Raw genomic sequence first — 22,963 nt, 5'->3', positions numbered from 1 at the left:
ATTCAAGGCTCTTTCTTTCAGGGTCAGGAGAATGAGACATATTCTTATCTTTTTTTTGGCATACTGAATATGCCATGGGGAGTTTGCCAGACTCTGTCGTGTGGGCAGGATACTTTTGGTAGCCTGCCAGATTCTCCAGAGTAAGAACTAGATGTCACGTGGCCGCATCTGGGAGCTGGGTTTTATAATCTCTGGGTCTTGGCTGTTGATGGGATTACATGGCGCTGGGGTGGGGTGGGGTGGGGGGGGCAGTTGGTGTGTGTAACGCCTGCATACTGGAAGATGGGAGATCTGGGTGGAGGAGGCCCAGTCCCAATCCCAGCAGGCTTGGAGATCTACACCCTGGGTCCCGCACACCTGGGCTCCTCTGCCGAACGGTTTCTTCATGCATGAGGCCCATGCTTGAGAGATAGCACAGCATGTAGAGCAATTGCCTTGCAAGTGGCTGACCCGGGTTTGATTCCCAGCATCCCATATGGTCCCCCGAGCACTGCCAGGAGGAATTCCTGAGTGCAGAGCTAGGAGTGACCCCTGAGCATCGCTGGGTGTGACCCAAAAAGAAAAAAATATTTTTCTTTTTTTTTTCCCCTTTATTTTATTTTTTATTTTTTACAGTTGTAGATTTACAATTTTTTGTGCTTTGGTTTCAATTATACAATGATCAGATACCCATCCCTCCACCAGTGCCCATTTTCCACCACCATGGATAATATCACTCCCACCCCCATCCCCCCATCCCCCCTGTCTCTGTGGCAGGGCAATCCCCTCTGTTCTCTCTCTCCTTTTGGGTGTTGTGGTCTGCAAAAGAGGCATTGAGTGGCAAACATGTTCAGTCCATAGTCTACTTTCGACATGCATCTCCCCTCCTGGGAGGATCCTCCAAACATCCTTTATTTGGTGCTCCCTTCTCTATCTGAACTGCCCTTTCCTCTAGGATACCCGGCTGGCCTCTAAGTTATGGAGTAATCCTCCTGGTGCTGATCTCAGCTATTCTTGGGTATTAATCTCATACTTTGTTACTTTATATCCCCCAGATGAATGCAATCTTTCTATGTCTATCCCTCTCTTTCTGACTCATTTCGCTTAGCATGATACTTTCCATATTGTACCACTTGTATGTAAATTTCATGACTTCATCTTTTCTAACAGCTACATAGTACTCCATTGTGTAGATGTACCAAAGTTTCTTTAACCAGTCATCTGTTCTTGGGCATTCAGGTTTCTTCCAGTTTCTGGCTATTATAAAGAGTGCTGCAATGAACAAACAAGTGCAGATGTCACTTCGACTATACATTTTTGCCTCTCTGGGATATATTCCCAGGAGTGGTATTGCTGGGTCAAATGGGAGCTCAATTTCTAATTTTTTGAGAATCGTCCATACTGTTTTCCAGAAGGGCTGAATCAGTGGACATTCCCACCAACAGTGAAGGAGTGTCCCTTTCTCGCCACATTCACGCCAGCATCGGTTGCTTTTGTTCTTTTGAATGTGGGCCAGTCTCTGAGGTGTGAGATGGTATCTCATTGTGGTTTTGATCTGCATCTCCCTGATGATTAATGATGTAGAGCATTTTCTCATGTGCTTTTTTGCCATTCGGATTTCTTCTTTGAGAAAGTTTCTGTTCATTTCATTGCCCCATTTTTGGATGGGGTTGGATGTTTTCTTCTTGTGGAGTTTAACCAGTATTTTGTATATCCTGGATATCAACCCCTTGTCAGATGTGTATTCGGTGAATATCCTTTCCCATTCTGTAGACTGTCTTTGTATTTTGGTCACTGTTTCTTTGGAGGTGCAGAAGCTTGAAAAAAATATTTTTGAAGTAGAATCAGAGTGAGATATAGTTACAAGGCTGTTCATAATTGGGTTTCAGTCATATTATGTTCCAACACCCAGTGTATATTTCCCACCACCAATGTCCCCATAAATACATGATGTGTATTTAAAAGTGGAATTAAGCTAAGTGATAAAACATTGTGGTCTTCTAGGGAAAACACTTTAAAAAATTAGAAAGGTGAGTTAGGGATTATAGATGATTTGTATGGAAAAGAAAATGTAAACATATGTATTATGTAACTTAAAATAGATGGTGGATATGTGAAAGACAAAAAGAAGAAAAAAGGACAGGGCAATGAATAGAAAATTGTAGAAATAGGGTGTATAGAAATCTGAATGTATTAATAACCACTTCACTATGAATGTGGATCACTGTATCACTGTATCATTGTCATCCCGTTGTTCATTGATTTCCTTGAGCAGGCATCAGTAACGTCTCCATTCGTCCTAGCCCTGAGATTTTAGCAAGTGCCACATGGGAGGCTCTTTCACGGTCAGGAGAATGAGACTCATCATTGTTACTGGGTTTTGGCATATCGAATACACGATGGGGAGCTTGCCAGACTCTGCCGTGCGGGCATGATACTCTTGGTAGCCTGCTGGGTTCTCCGAGAGCAAAAACTAGACAATAAGAGATCACGCTTATGAATATGAATGTGGATACTAAGTAAAATAATTGAAATTGGGTTTTCTGTTGAGTGGAATGTGAAGATGGTTAAGTAGAAAGAAGCAATGTCTCTGAGCTCTAGAAACTGCCGCAAAATCTACACTCAAATTGGATTAAACCTTGAAGAACCAGGGATAGGTGTCCTCCAAGAAAGAGTGAGGTCACAAAAATAAAACAACAAACACAAAAATAGGGGTTGAAGAGACTGTACAGAGAGTCAAGGCACTCGGCTTTGCGTGCAGCCAACCTTGTTTGATCCTGAGCACCACTGCATATACACACGTGGTTTCCTGAGCACCACCAGGAATGATCCTTGAGTGCAAAGCCAGGAGTAAGCTGCAGAACACAGCCAGGTATGGCCTCTGCCTCCATATCTCCCACGTGGAGCAAAATACTGCATTCAGGAAATGACTGTCATGTAGAGCGAGGGGGCTTCCACTGAACACCCAGAACCCCAATCTTACAATCCTATACTTACAGCTGATAGAAACAGAGGCTGTACTCATTGGCAGGCATCATTTTGGTGACCTCTCCCAACCTGATTAGTGGGCACCATATTGCCCACTTAGCCATAGATCACTGGACTTAGTGAGAAGGGTTAGGAAGGAGCAAAAGAATGCCTCCAACTTTCAGAATGCCTATGCAAAGGCCCTGTGGTGGGCAGAGGGCGAATACAGAAGGAAGAGGCCCACATGTGGCAGTGATGAGGGTTAGGGATCCCAGGCGCTGCCATGCTCCAGGACTCTTTCTGGACACTCGGGCCAAGACTCACGCAAGAGTGAAGCTCCACAGAACCAGGGAAGCAGAACTCTGTGACCTCGGACTCCAGGCTCAACGGACCCAGGAACAGAGATCCTCTGTCTGCTCCCAGCAGCCCGGCAGACCTCCATTACCTCCACTACCTCCATTACCCAGCCGCCGCCATGCTCCAGGATGCTTTCTGGACTGCGCGGCTGAAAAGCCACATCATAAAACACTTAATAAGAGATTACCGCACCATATTTGATGGGGTTCAAATATGGTTTGAACCATGGGAACCCCTTCAAGGACGATTAGAGGCTGCCCTAAAAGCCTCTATCCCTCTTGGAGAGCCTGGCAAGCTCCTGAGAGTGTCCCGCCTGCACGGCAAAGCCTGGCAAGCTATCAGTGGTGTATTCGATATACCAAAACCAGTAAATACAATGGGTCTCATTCCCCTGACCCTGAAAACGCCACCAATACGGCAGTGTTAAGAAGGATGAGGAAGGGGAGGCTGATAAAATCTCAGGGCCGAACTAGGCTGCCAAAACGAAGAAGGACAAAAATGACTGTCTGTACTTTCTTTTTTTTTTTTTTTAATAATTTATTTATTTATTGAATCAGTGTGGGAAAAGTTACAGAGCTTTCGGGTTTAGGTCTCAGTCATGTAGATACCAAACACATTTCCCTTTACCAATACTCATTTTTAACCCCGAACCCCAATAGACCCCCACCTCCCACCCCTCCCAATTCTTGTGAGGCAGATGAGTTCTAGCTAATACTCTATCTACTTTGACTAGATAGATTATTTCGATAGAAGATGCACAATTATTGTTTAGAGTTTACGACCCACCCCCCACAATCAGACATGCTGAAACAGCGTTGTGAAATGATTTGCTTTCTACAACTTGGTTTAAGAATAAAATGATGTCGTGCGGCCGCTATTGTGGCCGCGCGGTTTTGAATTTCTGCTATTTTACTTATTGACCCTGGAAGAATTTCTATTAAAAGTTAGCTAGTTAAGAGATTGGTTTCTGTGCCCTGGAGTCGTGGCCGTGCCGGAGAGCCGCTTGTGGGGGGCAGCTGGCGACCTCGGTGGGGCGTGGGGGACGGCCCACAAAGCCCCCCTTCCCATGAGGTCCCCGCCGCTCCCGCCAGCCCCGGCTCAAACCTGCTTTCCACAAGGCTCCCGTGCGGCCGCCATCTTTCTTTCCAGAGAGGAGCGGGCGGGCCGGTCAACGCCCTTTCCCCTCCGGGCAGGCTTGGTGGCGAGGTTTAACACAAGTCCATTTGCTTTTCTGCTCCAAGCGGCTGGTTTTCTGTGCTAAGTCCTTGTGCCTCTGGGGCCGTGGCCGTGCCGGAGAGCCGCTCGTGGGGGGCAGCTGGCGACCTCGGTGGAGCGTGGGGGACGGCCCACAAAGCCCCCCTTCCCATGAGGTCCCTGCCGCTCCCGCCAGCCCCGGCTCAAACCTGCTTTCCACAAGGCTCCCGTGCGGCCGCCATCTTTCTTTCCCCTGTCTGTACTTTCAATGCACGTACACTGGCATTAGATACATCCATCGAGGAAGGACCTGATGGTGCAACCGTGAAAGATCAAGTGCGACATCATTGGTCTGACCAAGATAAGGCATCAATCACATCATGCCGTTTTTGACACTTGGAGTAGAACTGTTCCTCAGAACATGCAACAAAAGAGGCGTCGGTGGTGTCAGTGTCCTTGTCAACACGAACTTGGCCATAAACATTGATTCATTCGAATGCCTAACAACCTAAATCGGACAATTACACTTGAATAGATGTGGCTCACTGCCGGCAGTTTCTATCTTTGTTGTCTACGCACCAATATCCAATTATAATAAAGGAGAAATTGAGAAGTTCTACATGGAGCTGGAGAAGTTCTATAAAGAAGACCACACCTTCTACAAGATCATTGTCGGTGATTTTAATGCCAAGATAGGATGGAGAAGATCAGCCAAAGAACTCCACATCGGGACCCATGGCCTAGAATGGAACGAACAGGGTGAGAGACTGAGTTCATCATGTTGACCAAGACCTTCCATGGTAACTCACAGTTCCAGAAGGCCGAATCTAAATGTTGGTCATGGGAATCTCCCGGTGGGCAGTTCCACAAAGAAATTGACCACATCATATTCAATTGACAGTCTTTCCTAACCAATTTCACTTTTGTCCCAAAATTCCAAACGGGAACGGACCACCATCTCCTTCATGCAAAATTCTACTTCACAGAGCAGGGAGAAAGGTCTGCAAAGTTTAAGAAGAGAACTCCCAGAATGACCACCAACTGAGAGCTCTTTGGCACTACTGTGGCAACATGGGAAGATGCTGTCATTGACAACACTGACAAGGAATACGATCGATTGGTTCAGCACCTCCATGATTGTGCGAAGAATGCCAAGGGAGAGATAGCCACAAAAAGACGCCTGTCTTTGAAAACTCTCGAGCTCATTCACCCACGTGCCTTGGCACAAGCCTCAGGCAACCGCAAGGGAACATCCGAGCTTGCAAGGCAGTGCAGAGAAGCGATAAAGGAAGACCTCAAAGAGAGAAGAGCAGCAGTGTTAGCAGATGCGGCAGAAGCTGGGAAAAGCATTCACAATGCCTGCCTATCCTTCACCAACCACAAGACCAAGATGACTGCCCTCAGACATCCTGATGGATCTATCAAATCTTCCAGAAGGGCAATGAAGAAGATCATCCATGACTTCTACTCAGATCTCTTCGATAGCCATGTCCACCTGCCCACATACCAAATTCTGCAGGATGGATATGTCGTTCCCCATGTTCTCCCTTCTGAAATCCAATACGCCATTTCATCAGTAAAGAAGCAAACAGCACCCAGCCCAGACAAGGTCAGACCCGAACACCTGAAGAACCTGCCGTCAGTACTCATCAGTACACTGGCTCGGCTCTTCACACCCTACCTGTCTGAATGCAAGGTTCTATCTCAATGGAAAACCAGCAGGACTGAACTACTGTACAAGGAGGGAGACATCCACGACACTGGCAACTATCGCCAGATCTACCTGTTGTCTGTCATCTACAAGCTGTTCACTTGAGTCATCCTGAATAGGATTGGCAGAACAATAGATAAAGGATAACCATGTGAGCAAGCCTGTTTCCGAAAGGGTTTCAGCACAATCAACCATATTCACATGATAACCAAGCTCATTGCGGTTTCTTGGGAGTTCAAGATACCAGTCTGTCTAACATTCATTGATTTAAAGAAGGCCTTTGATTCTGTTGAGACAGAAGCGGTCAATGAAGCCATAGCCAAACAGGGCATTCAAATTCAATACATCAGGATCCTCCATGAGCTGTATTGCGGATTCACTACCAGGATCTCACCATTTTACAGGGAGGTGATCATTGACATCGAGAGGGGTTCGGCAGGGTGATACAATTTCACTGAAACTCTTCAGTGCCACCCTCAAGAACATCATGCGACAACTGGAATGGGGAGGAATGGGAGTGAAGATACATGGTCGGCAACTACATCACCTCCGCTTTATTGATGACATCATTCTAATAACACCAAACATTAGTGAAGCAGCACAAATGCTGGCCGACTTTGACCGTGAGTGTGGAAAGGTCAGACTACAGCTGAATCTCATGAAGACATGTTTATGAGAAACGGTCTCATTCCTGACGCTCCATTTGCTCTCAACGGAATGAACATCTCCGAATGTAACAGTTATGTGTACCTAGGTCGAGAAGTCAACATGACGAATGACCTGGCACCTGAGTTGCGCAGAAGGAAGAGAGTGGCTTGGAACGCCTTCAAGAGCATTGAAGATAGCTAAGAGGACGAAGAACCTCTGGCTCTGGGCACATCTCTTTGATTCCACTGTTCTTCCTGCATTAACATACGCCTCAGGGATCTGGGCCCTATGAAAACAGGATGAGAATGCTATTAGGGTCTCCCAAAGAGGATTTGAAAGAGCTATGCTTGGAGTACACGTTTCACTCAAATGAGAGAAAGAATCCAGATTTCCGACCGCTGTTGACGATCAAGAATCAGGGACGCTGTCTCATTTGCCAAGGCGTCGAAAATCAGACGGGCTGGACCCATAATAAGATTTGGAGATGACCAGTGGACTAGCCTGGATTCCACTGGATGTCAAAAGATCGCGTGGCCACCCACCTATGAGATGGTCAGACTTCTTCGTTAAGACCCTAAATGATCGGTTTGAGGCTGTTCATATTCCAAGAACGAGCAGATGCCATTGGGCTACAATATAGCATGTGACAGTGATCAATGGAGACGTTATTGGCGCCCACTCGAGTAAATCGATGAGTAATGGGATGTCAAGTGATCAAGCCATAGATCCTGAGGGCAAATTCCTGAAGTAAGCAAAACAATTGTCAAACTAGACTGAGTGAATGATGGGGTTAAGAGATATTATTCGCCTAGTAAGACAAGTAGACTCAGCTTCCCTAAGTCAACACCAGACTGCTAGCAGGCTTCTCTCTCTGGTCATAAAGCACCCTGTGACTTCCCAAAGTACATTGATCTGGTTAAAAGGCAAGTCCCAGTTTCTTGCAGTGCTCCTCTCTGGTATAGTCCCCAAACCAAAGTAATAAGAATAAGGGTAAGAAGTAGGACTCTAAATTCCATGCCAAGGTGCATCAATGATTTCATTAATCATTCTTTCATTGATTTATGAAAGAATAATAGTTTACCCAAAATTTAGGCAGTTCTGCCTCTTAAATCAAAAGGAACTTCAGAATTTCATGGTGGAAGCACGAAAGTAGTTCCTAAAACATAAGGCTCAGCATTTTCCCCCTTCATCAACATATTTTAAAGTTAGGAATCCAGGATCCAGACAGTTCAATGGGCTGCAGCACATGATTTGCATGAGGGAGGACTGGGCTGGATCCTCAGCTCCGCATGGTCCCTGGAGTACTGCCACGGGTGGCCCTTGAACAGAATGCAGCTCTGGCCTTTGAGTACTGTTGGGCATAGTCCCTAAATCAAAAAACCCCAAATAAAAAATTAGGGACCGAGTCCAAACATCCAGCAGATAAAGGAGGTAGTTCAGTGAAGTGATTCCCATCAGGCCTGCCAGCCAGTCAACATGAGAGGCTGGGCGAGATTCACTGTCTTGGGCTCTGTGATCTCTAAATACAGCTCTTTTGGGGAAGTGACACTGAGGTAGATGGAAACTCAGCTGAGCCAGTATGTGGGTTGTATAGGAGGAATTTGGGGTGTATCTCAGGACCAATGCCTTCCCTGTAACACTACTGCATACAGAATAAGAGTGGAGACAATATATTCTCTTGACACATAAATGCAGGAAACTAGCTGCTCCGCATGGAAGTTTTAAAGATTCTAGATTTTCATGTGGAAAGTGGCTGATTATTTATTTTTGGTTGTAGGCCACAGCTGGTGGTTCTCATGGGACCACAGATTGAAGGGGATTGAATCCAGGCCTCTGGATACAAAGCACATGCACGCACACCCTTAGAGTTATCTTCTCGGCCACTGGAACAGAGTTGGTTTTTATTTCTTTACTTATTTAACTTTTTTTTTTTAAAGAACTGTGATCCACAAAGTTACTGAGTTTTAGGCATATAATATTTCAACAACAATCCCACTGTCAGTATCAACTTTCCTCCTCACCCACAACTCCCGGGCCCCATTCCCGTCTGTCAACTTCACTCACAGTCACAGCTTATAGCTCCAGGGGCTGCATCTGCATCTTAGATCCCATGTTTTCCGTTTTGCTGAGACTGTGTTTTGGATGTATGTCTATACCACTCACCCTACTACCAGTATAACTGAAGGCCTGATGCCTGTTCATCCTTTACTTCCCATTCTTTTCTTCTCCCCTTGCTTTTCTTCTGTCCTTCTCTTCTTTGAACACTGGGGTCAAGGGTGATCTAGGCATCCTCCTACTACTACACTTACTCATTCAGTTATTCTATATACCACAGAGAGATGAGATCATTGTGTTTGTTGTTCTTTTGGCTTACTCAACATGATTATTTTTCAGTTCCAACAATGTTGCAGAAACTGCATGATTTCATCATTTCTTGCAGCTACATTGTATTCCATTGTGTATATATACCACATCATCGTAATCCATTCATCTGTTGGACACCTAGGTTGATTCTTAGCTATTGTTCTGAGTGCAGCAATGAATAATGTTGTGCACATGTTATTTTGAAAGTGTTTTTATGCCCTGGGGGTAGATGCCCAAAAGTGGTATTGCTGGGTCATATGGCAGTTCAATTCTAAGTTTCCTGAGAACTCTCCACATTGTTTCTACAGGGGTTATACCAGACAATATTCCCACCAGCAGTGGATGAGAGTTCCTTTAACCCTATATCCCTAATAGAGATTGTGGAACAGTGGTTTCAAAAGGGAAAATAATTGCGTAGAACTCTTGTCCTTTAATATGGTTATGTAATAAAAGTAAGTAAATTAAAGGCTGAAAAGCTTCCTTCTTATTCCTTAGTACAAGAATGCATTCATTATAATTATTTCCTTTAAAAACCTACTGGGATAGCACAGCGGTAGGGCGTTTGCCTTGCACACAGCCAACATGGCCGACCCGAGTTCGATTCCTCCGCCCCTCTCGGAGAGCCCGGCAAGCTACCCAGAGTATCTAGCCCACACGGCAGAGCCTGGCAAGCCACCCGTGATGTATTCGATATGCCAAACACAGTAACAACAAAATCTCCAATGGAGTATACAGCAAAATTAGGTAATTCAACTTGATTTTGCTTAGTTACAATTTTTTTTTCAACTTTAAGACTCAGGATGAGAATGCTCAATGGGCTGAGCACATTCTATGCAAGCAGGAAGTCCAGGTTTGATCCCCAGCACTGCATGGTCCCTGAGTACTGCCAGCAGAGGACCCCCCTCTCCTCGATATGGTGCCAGGAGTAAATAGCCACTGAGAACTGTTCAGCTGTGGCTCCAAAGCTAAACAAAAACCAAATAGAATGAGCCCTTTGTGCTATGTGAAATACGAAATATCTCAAACTCAGCAGAATAACACAGGTTAATAATGCAAAAATCAGATTTGGCTCAAATCCTATGAACCAAAACATTCCACCTGCATGTCTGAAAGGAAGGTGTGCTGCTGCTCAGATGAGGTCCCGGGATCTTGGGTTCTAGGTCAGGATGCAGTGGTAGGCTGTGGGTTTTATCACTCCTGAGCTTGCAGCTCAGACAGCAGCAGGGCAGTGGGGTGGGGGTAGCTCACACAATCCATTCTGGTTTCTGTCTAAACACCCTGAAGCTAACTTTTCGGATGTGCTCCTTTCTAGTGTTTAGAAAGGGCTTTTCTTGGCTGCCAGGAAGCATAGAGCAGCCTGTGGCAAGCGATTATCTGGGAGCAGCCAGGCATAAGGTCAGACGCTTTGGAAAATTGGGGAGGGGGACACAGAGAGACAGATTCTTCTTCCTTTTATGGGCGGTGAAGAGGGTGCTTGGTGAAATTTTCTGGAGTATGAAAGGAGGAATACAGGTTTGAAAGGTTTATAATTGTACATTAAAACAGAGTCACACTGGTCTTGAGGAAAGGCATTGTAAACACACTTTTATTTAAAATCAGGATTTCTGAAATAACTACCCTAAGAGTGGTATCACAGGTCTTCAGCTAAATAAGGTAGAGCACTAAAAATTACTGTTAATTTTAATGTTTAAGGGTTCTTGTTAAAGCACCACTTAAAACTTACATTCTCTAAAAAACTAAATATAGAAAATTTGTTCTAAGTTTGAGAAAGCAAAAGGAGACAATTTTCAAACCCCTGGTTATTAATAATCATGGAACACTAAATTCAAAGCCATTGCAAGAATTTTCTACAATGCTCACTTACATGAAAACAAATACAGAGCTATTCAAGAGTTTCTTGGTGAATTTCTAGTCTTGAAAGCACTAAAACTTTTCATAAATATGGTTACTGGCCAGATGACTTCTAAATTTTTAATCTGTTACCCAAAACAGTGAAGTATAGGATTTATGAGTATTTTATTATTGTTTTTTGAGAAATTTTAGAGAAATGACCACAATTGCAGCACATCATGAACATTCCCACTAATTTTGCCAATCTCTGAAAACTTAAGAGGTTTTAGGTTTATTCTGAAACTAACTTTCAAACAAAACAGCATAAAAATAATACATATGGAGACTGTGCTGCTAAAGTAGTTTAAACTTGCCAACACATTTTCAGAGCAAGGCTCTTTGTGCTGATTTCCTTGAAGAGTTTCTGGGTCATTTTCTGCTGGTCCCAACAAAGGAACCGCTATAAGAAAAAAAAGGGGGGGGGAGAGAAAAGAAATAAAAAGAAAAGAAAGAGAAAAAAAATCACTTGTATTTGTTTGTTTGGGCAGGTCAGGGCTTTTGCTCCAGAACCTCTGCACAGCTCTGGCTGCAGAGAGCACAGCGCAAGTGGCTGGTGATAGCTGGCTTCTTCTTGGGGCTCATCGCCTGCTGGAGCGCCTGTCACTCTTCTCCCTGCTGCTCCGCTTCCTGGACCTGGATGGGGAAGCTCGGACCGAGTCTCGGCCTGAGAGGCTGTGCTTGTAGGGGTGCGACCGGTGCTTCTTGCGGCTTTCTTCTTTCGGGGCCTGGCTTTTCGCTGCCGGCTCCTTACTGCCTTCTTTTGGCTCCTGGTCTTGCTCTTTATGGGAGGGCAGCGTATTCTTAATTGTGTTAATGAGAAATCTTTTATTGGTGCCAGCAAGAGGACACTTCATCCTGGGGACAAAGAGAGAAAAATCACACATCACCCATTCCACACGCTAGACCCGATGCACAAGCTTTGTGCCCAAGAATTCTCTCTTGGAAGAGTCAAGTTTCTGCTTTTGTTCAGCTTTCCTTGCATGCCACCTAGTGTAAACACTGAGTACAAGGAGGAAAACTCAGAATTTTTGAGACGGGCCAACTGGGCATTATCTGAAAACTTGAACTTTCTTACTAGAACCAACTTTACTATTATTAAGTACGTATGTGACCACAAAGTCAATTAAGGGAATAGTTTAATATTTCCTCCCTAATAACAAGCTTGACCTGATTATAATCTGCATTTTGAGTTAAACTGATTATGCCCTTTTAATTACCAAAGAGTGAATGTACATTTTTCTTGAGGAAACAAAAAAGTGTATCTTTTTTGATTCTTGCTGTATATTTTGAATACTGATGTTAAATTATCTACTCCAGAAATTAAAGTTGCCGCAGGAATCAATCAAAATCTAATAATTGCCTTTTACCTTAAAAAAGCACTTTAATACTATCCATGTTCTTTCTCTCAGGGAACACCCTTGGGATGAACTCATGAGCAATTAATTACATCTTTTTTTTTTTTTTTTGCAGGGGGGTGGAGGGACAGGGCCTACTCCTGGTTCTGTGCTCAGGGTTCCATATATGGTGCCAGGATCAAATCTGGGTCTGTTGTATACAAGACAAATGTCTTCTCCACTGTACTACTGCTCTGGCCACCTGTTAAGCTCTATAATGTAGCTTCATGGTTCATGTTCTCCCACGACAGGGTATATTGTAAATTAAATTGATAATTAATCTGCATATACATATTCATGTATATGCAGTATGTATATGCATATACTTACACAAAATGAGTATTTGTTTCATTTTTCATGTAGAGTAAACCCTCCAGTTTGGGAAAACCAAAACAAACCCCTACATATTTCTCTGTCATAGGAGGAGGAGCTGTATTTTAAGAGTAGGCTGGAATGCTGATTGTCCTCCCTCTCCCTCCACAAGTTAGTCCTGGTTCTATGCTCAATAGTGACCCCTGGCCATGTGTCACATGTGGTGTCAGTTACATGCAAGGCCAAGTGTAGTGATCGCGCATTACTCCAGCTCTGTGCTCGAGGGTTGCTGCCAGTGATCCTCTGCATGTAAAGCATGCCCACTAATCCCTTGAGCCATTTCCCTTACTCTGTACATCCATCTTTCTATCAAACTTTGATTTAAAGATAATCCCACACAATCCTTTTAGACCAACCCACCACGATACCTCTGCAATGATTTTTTGATCTAGTACCGTGTATGTCAGTAGAGGACAAGAAGTCATTGATGGAGCATTAACACTTATACGAAGGCAGAGCACCTCAGGCAGCCTGGAGAGCATTGAAAGTGGAGATGAACGTGGGAAAAACCAAACCAATACACACCTCACACAGGTCTCCTGCAAATAAGTAGCTTTTGAACCATTATAGAAAAAAAATATATCTGAAAACAATCCAATGTGCTGGGCGTAATTAGTGGAGAGACTTGGAAAAGTGATGGGGGAATGAACCAGAATAAGGAGGAAAAGAAGGTTAAGGAGAAAAGCATCTGGCATGTACAGCAGAAACAGTGTGAGAGGGAGTAGACAACACAGGAGTTTTGCTGTCTTTCCTTTTAGTGCTAGCATTTCAAAGTCATGGCCAATGAGATGAAGCGTCAAGAAGGCAGGAAGATGGAGAAAAGCAAGGACAGAACTGCAAGGGGGGTGGGGCACAAAGCAGTCCAGCTTCCTGTAGCCCTTCCCTGTGTTTCTAGAAAAACGCACAGCAGCATTAAGGTTACCTCAAAAGTTCCAAGCAAGGCCACGTGTGAACCTCCTGGAGGTAGATCCCTCCTGGGATAGCCCCAGAAATAGGCAGCAATGTGGGGAGAGGCAGGACAGGCTTTGCAGTGGCCTGAGGCCACGCTGAATTCAGGCCCTGAGCTGGCAAAGATTCAGAAGAGTATCACACCGTGTTACAGAACAACACGACAGTACTGACCTGCAGGACAAACTTCAACATGGGGAAATGGAAAAAAAAGGTGTTTTGGTTACTGAAGGAACCTCTCGAGGCCCGACGGTGGGCTCATACCTGACACTGGGAAGGACTGAGCTGAGGAACCTGCATGCTGACCAGGGAGGAGACTTTACGGGGAAAGAGCGTTGAAGCCCTGAGACACAGGGCAAGGGGCCTGGGGAGGAGGCTGCTCTGCTTCAGGGGCCAGACGCAGCCTGGGGTTTTCCAGGGAGCTCAGCTTCCTGGGAGTTACAGGGGCTGTCTGCTTGACTGTGCCCCAATTTGTTCCCATCTGGAACCCTTCCTGGAGGCAACACAGTCCTTAGTCAGGATGGAGTCGAGCGCAGGGGCTTCTGGTCAGGCCCTTCCCTGGTGGGTCGTCCTCTCTTACTTGAGGTCCCTGCTGAGTTCTCCTGGTACAGTCACTGGCAGTTCAGTGGTCTGCATCAGAATATTCCGGTAGGATATAAATAATGAGAGGTGTATTTGGAACTTGCCAAGGGTAGCTGGTGTTAGACAGTGGTTCCTTACTATTTTCACCTGAGTGAGTCATCTCAAGATTCCTAAGATGAGTCTGGTCTTCTCTGGATTGAACGAGGAAAGGTTTTTGAACATTTAAAAAAAAAAAAGTTAATATATTTATTGATAGAACAATAACCGAGGATATCCAAATAAAACCTTTGGTAACTCCTAGTGAAAATTTTCCTGTAAGTGCACCATTAACATGGCAAGTCACTCAGATGACCACAAATTAATTCTGCTAGATTGCCAAGGGCATCAAATCTGAAGACATGTTTCACAGCTTCTAGCTGCTGTTGCCAACCGCAGAGTCAACATGGTGGCCAAATAAATAGCTAGAGAGGAAGATGCTTTCTCCAGAATAAAGTCAACAAGAATACTGGCCTTCACATATCTCTTCACACCTCTTTTAATATCAAAGGCAGTAGTTGTGCTCAGAATTCTACTCGAGGTGAAAAGTTTACGATGGCTTGGAGCAAATTTGGTTACTTGAAAGGAATGGCAAGGTTTTGAAAGTGTCTTCTAAAAGGCCCAGATATTGTAGAAATTATGGGTAAGTGCATGTTTATTCTCTTTTAGTAACTAAGCAAGCAATGAGATAGGGTAGGGGAGATACAAGAAGATGTCACTGTCACTGTCCTCCCGTTCATCGATTTGCTCGAGCAGGCCTAGTAACATCTCCATTGTGACAACTGTTACTGTGTTTGGCATATCAAGCATGTCACGGGTAGCTTGCCAGGCTTTACGGTGCAGGCGAGATACTCTCGGTAGCTTGCCGGGCTCTCCGAGAGGGGCGGAGGAGTCAAACTCGGGTGGGCCGTGTTGGCCAATTACAAGGCAAAAGCCCTACCCGCTTGCTATCGCTCCAGCCCATAAGAAGATGTAAAGACAGGTAAATAAATGATTCAGCACAAAGAAATGATAAAATCTGTACTAAATATATCCAAGTATAAGAAAAATAACACTAGGGGCCAGAGCAATGGAACAGTGGATGCCTTGCACATAGCCAACCTGGGTCCCATTCCTGGCACCACATATGGTCTCTGGGCAGGCCAGAAGTGACTGCTGAGTGCAAAGCCAAGAGTAAGTCCAGTGCATCACTGGGTGAGGCCCCAAAACCAAAAGAAAAAAAAAAGAAAAATGAAGAGTAACATCAAGGCTGATATTTCAGGAAATCCATTGGGAAAGACTTGCTTGAGTCTTTAATGTGGTAATTAGTTTTGCTGAATCTCACAGTCAGATGTTTTATTGCAATGTACTCATATAACTCACACTGGCTAAGCACATATAGTCTGGAGCATATTGTCAGAGTGAACCTTATGCATTTATATAAACTTCCATTGCCTCTTATCTGTTAAATGTGCATAATGATAAGATTATTACTAATAATCTTAAAGGGTTGGGTGCTGATCAAATAAATGAGAATGTGTGAAGTACTTAAAACAATACCTGATACATAATAAGGACTTAGCAAATGTTAGCTTTGTCTTGTATTCTAGCTCTTTTACCTAAACTGTGGAATGATGTTGGCCTGTAAATGCTTCCCTGCATCAATTTCCCCTACTTGTAAATGGGAATGGCAGAGTATTTAATGAGATCATGTATAAAGCACTTAGCACAGTACTGAGCATTTAGTCAGTCCTCAATAAATGTTAACTCTGAACTGTAATTGATTCACAATTCAAATTCCTCTGAAAACCAAGTATTTTTTTTTAATGACATCAAAACCTATTTGGGGGCTGCAGATAACATAGGCCATTTGTCTTGCAAGCAGGCCTTTGTTCAATCCCTAAAAACAACCCCTGAGTGTTGCCAGGGGTCACTCCTGAGCACAGAGCCAGGAATAGCCTGAGCACTGTTGGGTATGCCACCCCCCATCTATGACCCCAATAAAAACAAAACCCATTTGTTGCAAAACCTGACCTTTTTTTTTCCACTTCTGAGCTATCTGTTTTCAATCTTTATCTCATTCAGTAGAAGCCTCCCTAAGCTTTGTTAAGGAACGATCACTGATTTGTGTGCAGGTCTGTAATGCAAAATGCACATCTTATGCACTATAATACCTTTCTAACATATCTAGGTTTATAAATTTATCTGAGTTCAAGAGTTTTGAAACAGGAATTTCAGACCTTGTTGTTACAATTATTCTTATTATTATACACTTCTCTTCATGAAAAGAATATATGTTTATATAAGTATTTATTACACTCAAGTAAGTTAATATAGCAAAAGTTTTTCATAATAGCAACCCAAGAGAATAGCAAACTCTCATAAATCACCTGGGCTAATAAAAGTTAAACAACATCAACTTTTTTCTCAATTAAAAAAAAGTTTTATATATATGTATACACACACACACACACACACACACACACACATACATATATATAGAGAGGGCCAGAGAGATAGCACAGTAGGTAGGATACTTGCCATGCACATGGTTGACAACCCCCTCTCCCGAAACCCCTCTAGAAGGGATCGCTGTGCACAGAGTCAGGAGTAAACCTTGAGTACCACCAGGTGTGGTCCAAAAATCAAACATACACAAAGAGTGAAGAAGTAAGAGTTAATCAGAAATTTCATAGAAATGTTTAGGTAAAAAGGTTAAAATGGAATGTACTGTCTATCTTGGAGTTTCATATCTCAACCTCAAATCTTAACTATCTGGCCTTTTCCACCCCCTGAAGAAGCTCATGTTCTCTCTTGACCACCTCTCTCTCTCTCTCTCTGCTTCATTCCTTCAATAGTTCTCTAAATTTCTTTAAATAAAACTGGTTTACTTTACTGCACTGCACTGTAGCACTGCCATCCGGTTGTTCATCAATTTGCTCGAGCGGGACCAGTAACGTCTCCATTATGAAACTTGTTGTTACTGTGTCTGGCATATCGAATACATCATGGGTAGCTTGCCAGGCTCTCCAAGAGGGGCAGAGGAATCGAACCCGGTTCGGCCGGGCTGGCTGCGCGCAAGGCAAATGCCCTACCGCTAGAAATTAAAACTGAAAATATCTGGGACTTAAATGGTTAGACTTCTCTATCTGGAAGTTTCATGTTAGAGGATGACTCTATTCTTCACTGCTATCACAGTCAATGGGCTACTGGGTATTAACTCTGTGCTTCTATAAATGCTCAGTTGATACATGGTCCTCAGATAAAACACATAAGGTTGAGATGAGCAGATAATTTCTGAAGTCCCTTATAGCTGAAAACATTCTCTGTTCATGTTCTGAACGTTCATCCTTTTGTTTGGTTTTTGAGCTACACCCAGTGGTGCTCATGGATTAACCCAGGTAGTGTTCAGGGGGCCAATATGGGGTACTGAGGACTGAGTGGAGTCAGCTGTATTCAAGGCTGTATCCAACCCATGGCACTATGGCTCTGGCCCCTGCATGTTCACTCTTTAGAAAACTATAAAGAAAACCTAAAGAAAACACCCTTTAGAGAAATTTAGAAAACTACTTTCCCCTTTCCCACTCATCCTGTGTGGAAATTACTTTATTGTTCTCTCTCCTTTTTGTTTCTCAGCTCTGCTTAATAGCATTTTCCCCCTGTATTTTTGATGACATGATAAGCTAACATTGGTTTTAGATGATATATGGTTTAAGATTTAGATGACAGCTAGCTCCCAACCTAGAGCTTTTGTCATAGCAGCACTGAGGTGCAAACTTGGATCCCAAGTAAGGACACAGGTCAAAGTCCCTGCACATTCTGTGCCCTAGCACCAGCGAGCTTCCATGTCACTGATTCTGCCCCAGGATGTGCTGGGGTGGGAACTGACGGGCTCCAGGGCAATGTGGCCCTTTTCCTGTCTCTATGACCCATACAATGTTTACTTTCTTACCCCAGCTTGTTACGTTTATTTTTGGTTTTAGAAAATTATACCAGCTCATGTGGGAAGAACCGGATTTAAAGTGCTAAAGACATAAGTGGATAGAAAACGCTAAATATAATGAGACTGGTGAAAATTGTTTCAGAAAGCGCCCACAACAGCTCTGTCAGACTTAAGATTAGACACCAAGTGTACCTATCTATGCTGAACTCTAAAAAAATGCCTTTTTCTTTCAAAGCGGTCAGTTTGGAAGCTATGGATTAATTCAGAAGGCTTCTGTATGGCATGCTGAGGCTGATTTTGCTGGGGCCGAGGTTGAGTCCCTGGCACCATAAAAAAAAAAACCCAAACCAAACCAAATCAAACAATCTCCAAAACAAAAATCACATTTTGCCGTTAAATGCTGCCAAAACTACCATACTACGTATGGCACTTACAATTTAGAAGTGGTAATCCAATGTCTTGGGCTGGAGTGATAGCATAGTGGGTAGGGCGTTTGCCTTGCACGAGGCTGACCCAGGTTCGATTCCTCTGTCCCTCTTGGAGAGCCCGGCAAGCTACTGAGAGTATTCTGCCTTCACAGCAAAGCCTGGCAAGCTGCCTGTGATGTATTTGATATGCCAAAAACAGTAACAGTAAGTCTCACAATAGAGACGTTACTGGTGCCAGCAAATCGATGAACAACAGAAGGACATTGCTACAGTGCTACAATCCAATGTCTCAGTATGTGGCTACCTGGAAAATTCCTTAACAATGTTATAATCCCCATAGCTAAACTATTGATCCTCAATTACCATATTACCACTCATATACTTTGCTGAGGTTCAAGATGAGAAGGTCGATGTACTATTTCTAAACTATACCTAAAAGTTATGAAAACTGAGCTAACAAAACGCATTTTTATCTGCAACACTTATTTTTAAAAATCTGTTAATCTGGGCCAGATAGTACAGGGGTTAGTTAAGGCGGTTTATTTTGCATCCCCCCGACCCTGCCTTGAATCCCTGGAATCACATATGCACCCTCAAGTACTGCCAGGGGTCACTCCTGAGCAGAGGCAGGAATAGCCCTGCACACCAATGGGTATGACTCCCAGCCCCCACCCCCCCAAAAAAGTATGATAATCTTTCATATATCATGGTAATCATCATGGTAAGTCCTTCAGCAAGGCTGAACTTCAAGCTGCTTATGTATTTATGTTCTTTAGGAGAATACCAAGAAAAACAGAAGGCAGGGAAGGTGAAGTTCAGAAAAAAGAAAAGGCTTAAAAATAGTGGAGTCCTGGGCAGGCAATCATCCTTGGCATCTTCTCGTTGTTGCACAAACTGTTTCCATAGCCGTATGATTCAATAGGAATACTTCCAGGGCTTTCTGATTCACTTTCATAATTAGACATGTAAGGTACGTGAGAAGCAGAAGCAGAAGTCTCTGTCTGCTACTACACAATAATCTACAGAAGTGAGACAGTACAGTATGAATATTAAGCAAGATACAAGAAACCAAGTTCCAGGGGTTAGAGAACAGCAGGTAGGGAGCTTGCCTTGCACATGGCTGACCTGGGTTTGGTCCCTGGTATCCAATATGGTCCCCTGAGCACTGCCAGGAGTGATTACTAAGTGGAGAGCCAGGAGTAAGCACGGAGCACTGCTGGGTGTGGTCCCCAAAGAATAAAGAAATCAAGGTCTAGTTCCATCAGCAGTGAGTTAGCTGGGGCCTTAGGAGACTTGGGGCTTCATGTCCTTTTACTATAATGAAAAGGCTTTGGATCTCTGTGATCTTGAAATAACGCCAAGAGACTCACCCATGAGTCACTTTGAAATCTGAACTTTCCGTCCCCTTCCTGCTGGTTCTAGCGTGAGACACAGCTCACCTGCTCACTTGGGTGTATCCAACCAGCAAATTGATAGCTTAGAGGCCAGGAGAGTCTTCTTTGCTTCTGGCAGCTTACTTGTATGGGATCTTCTTCTTAATATACCTACTGATGTTCAGTAAATTTAATATTCAAATGAGTAAGAACACAGGCCATGAGTCAGAGAGAGAGCGCAATGGCAGAGCACGTGCTTTACATGTGGGAGGCCCACGTTTGATCTTTGGCACCCCATCATTCCCTGAGCATTGCAGGAATTGACCCCAAAGCCACCCCCCAAAAAATTAAAGAAAAGAAAAACACAAAAATAGAGACTAGAAAAAATATTTGATTGTTAAAAATCAATCTCTGATTACATAAAACAGGAAAACATTGGCGATTCTCTATCACCAGATGAGTCTGATGAAATGGAAAATATACCACAATGGCCTCTCCCTTAGAACAACTGACTTAACAAAAACCCTGTTAAAATGTTTCTTATATTGAGGGAGAGGTCAAAATACTTTTTGGAACGTTTAGTACCAACACATAAGCCTCTCCATCTCGAGAAACACTAAACTGAAAAATCGTATAGGGCTAGATAAGCTGAAATTAATACAAACAGGAAAAAACAAAGCAAAACAAAAAATGGTTTTCTGGGAATGGAGCTCTGTGGTAGAGCACTGGCAATGCATGTGGGAGGCCCTGACTTTGATCTCTAGCACTGCAAACAAACAAACCTGCCTGGCAAACAACGAAGCCGGGCAAATTTCTGAAATCTGTGCTGATGCATTCCTTTATACTGACTAAAAGGAAGTCACATGAGCCATTTTTTTCAGCTTCCCAAGGTCACTGTCAAGAATAGGTTCATAAAATATTCTTTTGTCGAAAGGCATCCAATGAAGTACACAGCACTAAATGATCTTTCTTTATAAAATTAAACAGTGGCATCCCACTTGCATATTCTTTGGTTCAGCAATCTCTCTGGCAATGGCTCAATGACCTCATTAAAGTCTTTTTATAGACTATCCAAGAAGAAAAAACAATGTCACTCACTCTCACTCTGTTTTAAAATTTATGTTCAGGAAAACAACCCACAATCCATCAGCAAGCAGCAGATGGTCTGCTCCTCTGAGATGGATTCAAGGAGGCCACTTGATATAAATGGATCATGGGACTCGTGGACCTAGAGCAAGGGCTACCTGGGACAGTAGAGGGGCCTGCCCGGAGGAGGTGAGGGAACACCCTGACTTCTCCTGAGCTGACAGCTATCATTCTTTTTCCTAGTTAGTATGGTAGATTTCAAATTTCTGTGTTCTTTGGAATAACCATGGTACCCTTTTGTTTGTGCAATACCTGGCTGTGTTCAGGGCTTACTTCTGGCTCTGTGATCAGGGATCACCTTGGTGGGACCCAGGGGACCCTATGCAAGACTGAACCTGGGAGGAACACATGAAAGGCAAATATCCTAACCCCTGTACTGTCTCTCCAGTCCAACCTTGGTATCTTTTCAAGATTCTGAAGCTCAGGATATTCCTAAACTAATAATACTATAATCTTTGTGAAGAATAGAAATATCAACATGTTATATATTTTTCTTTCCTTTTTTCTTCTTTCTGGGTTTTGGGCAACACCAGTGTTGCTGTGTGGCAGTGCTCAGGGAACCATGTGGTGCTGGGGATGAAACATGGGCTTCCTGCATGCAAAGCATGCAATACAGTCCATTAAGCTCTCTTTGGTCCAGATATTAGCATTCTGTGAAAGTCCCCAGATGATTTCAAATGTACAGTTAAGTGTGGGAATCACTTGGTTAGTGAGTAGAAGTTTTTCTTTACACACACACACACACACACACACACACACACACACACTCTCTCTTTATTTGAGCAGATGGGGAACAAGATGCTGTCCTGGAATGAACAGGAAGAGAAAGGTGTTCTCTGTCCCAGCACCAGTAAACAGAAGCGATGCTTGTTCTTGGATCAGACCTTCTTTCATAGCCCTTATCTGTGTGCTGCACCAAAAACAGTCTCACAGAAAAGAACTTGAGCAACTATTTGAACTCCCAGGGGATCTATTCGAGAGAAGTGACTGCAAAGAAAACAACTCACAGTAGTTGCTGCCAGTGAACTTGATCCTGGAGTTTTCAAACTAGAAGAAATTCAGTTGTATGGAACACTGTGCACTTGACAGGTCTCCAACACTTGAGCCATTTTTCTGATGAGATTAGTGGTGATACTTACAAATGTGGTTTTTAATAGGTACTGAAATGTGCCAACATTCTGAAGATCTTAATAACTTGGTGAATTAAATATTTTCAAGATGCCAGTGCATGATGTTACAAAATTACACCTGATTCAGCCAAAGCAGATTAAAGGACTTCATAATAATTTTATTTAATAATAATGAAAATTTCACTTTTATAAGTCTATCATTAAATAGGTATGCAAAAACACTAAGCAATCCTACTCTACTCAATATATTTTTGCAAATAGTTATTTTTTAAATAAAAAAGTTATTTTCCTTAAAAAAATCATTTGGGGCTGCAGAGAGAATGGAGTGGATAGGGCATTTGCCTTGTATGTGGCTGACCCGGGTTCAATCTTGGCATCATATATGGTCCCATGAGGCAACCAGGAGTGATTCTCGAGTGCAGAGTCAAAATTAACTCCTGAGCATTGCTGGGTGTAGCCCCCGAACAAAAACCAAACCATCTACCTAAATAAGTAATGAATTTTAACCATTATTTCATTCTT

At 43.4% G+C, this 22,963-nt stretch overlaps 1 protein-coding gene across 1 annotated transcript in view; it reads right to left on the bottom strand.

Moving 5' to 3' along the window:
* Nucleotides 1-10,789: 10,789 nt before the first annotated feature.
* LOC130019411 (protein POLR1D-like) overlaps nt 10,790-22,963 on the bottom strand; it is a 64,479-nt gene continuing 52,305 nt past the window's right edge. Inside the window, exon 3 of the mRNA XM_056110051.1 lies at nt 10,790-11,965. Coding sequence (XP_055966026.1) covers nt 11,689-11,965 — 277 coding nt within the window. The 3' untranslated portion in view covers nt 10,790-11,688. The remainder of the gene's footprint in view (nt 11,966-22,963) is intronic.

This window comes from Sorex fumeus, unplaced genomic scaffold (assembly GCF_029834395.1).
Source record: "Sorex fumeus unplaced genomic scaffold, SorFum_2.1 ptg000008l, whole genome shotgun sequence".
NCBI classification, from domain to species: domain Eukaryota; kingdom Metazoa; phylum Chordata; class Mammalia; order Eulipotyphla; family Soricidae; genus Sorex; species Sorex fumeus.
This window is presented reverse-complemented; position numbering and strand designations above follow the sequence as displayed.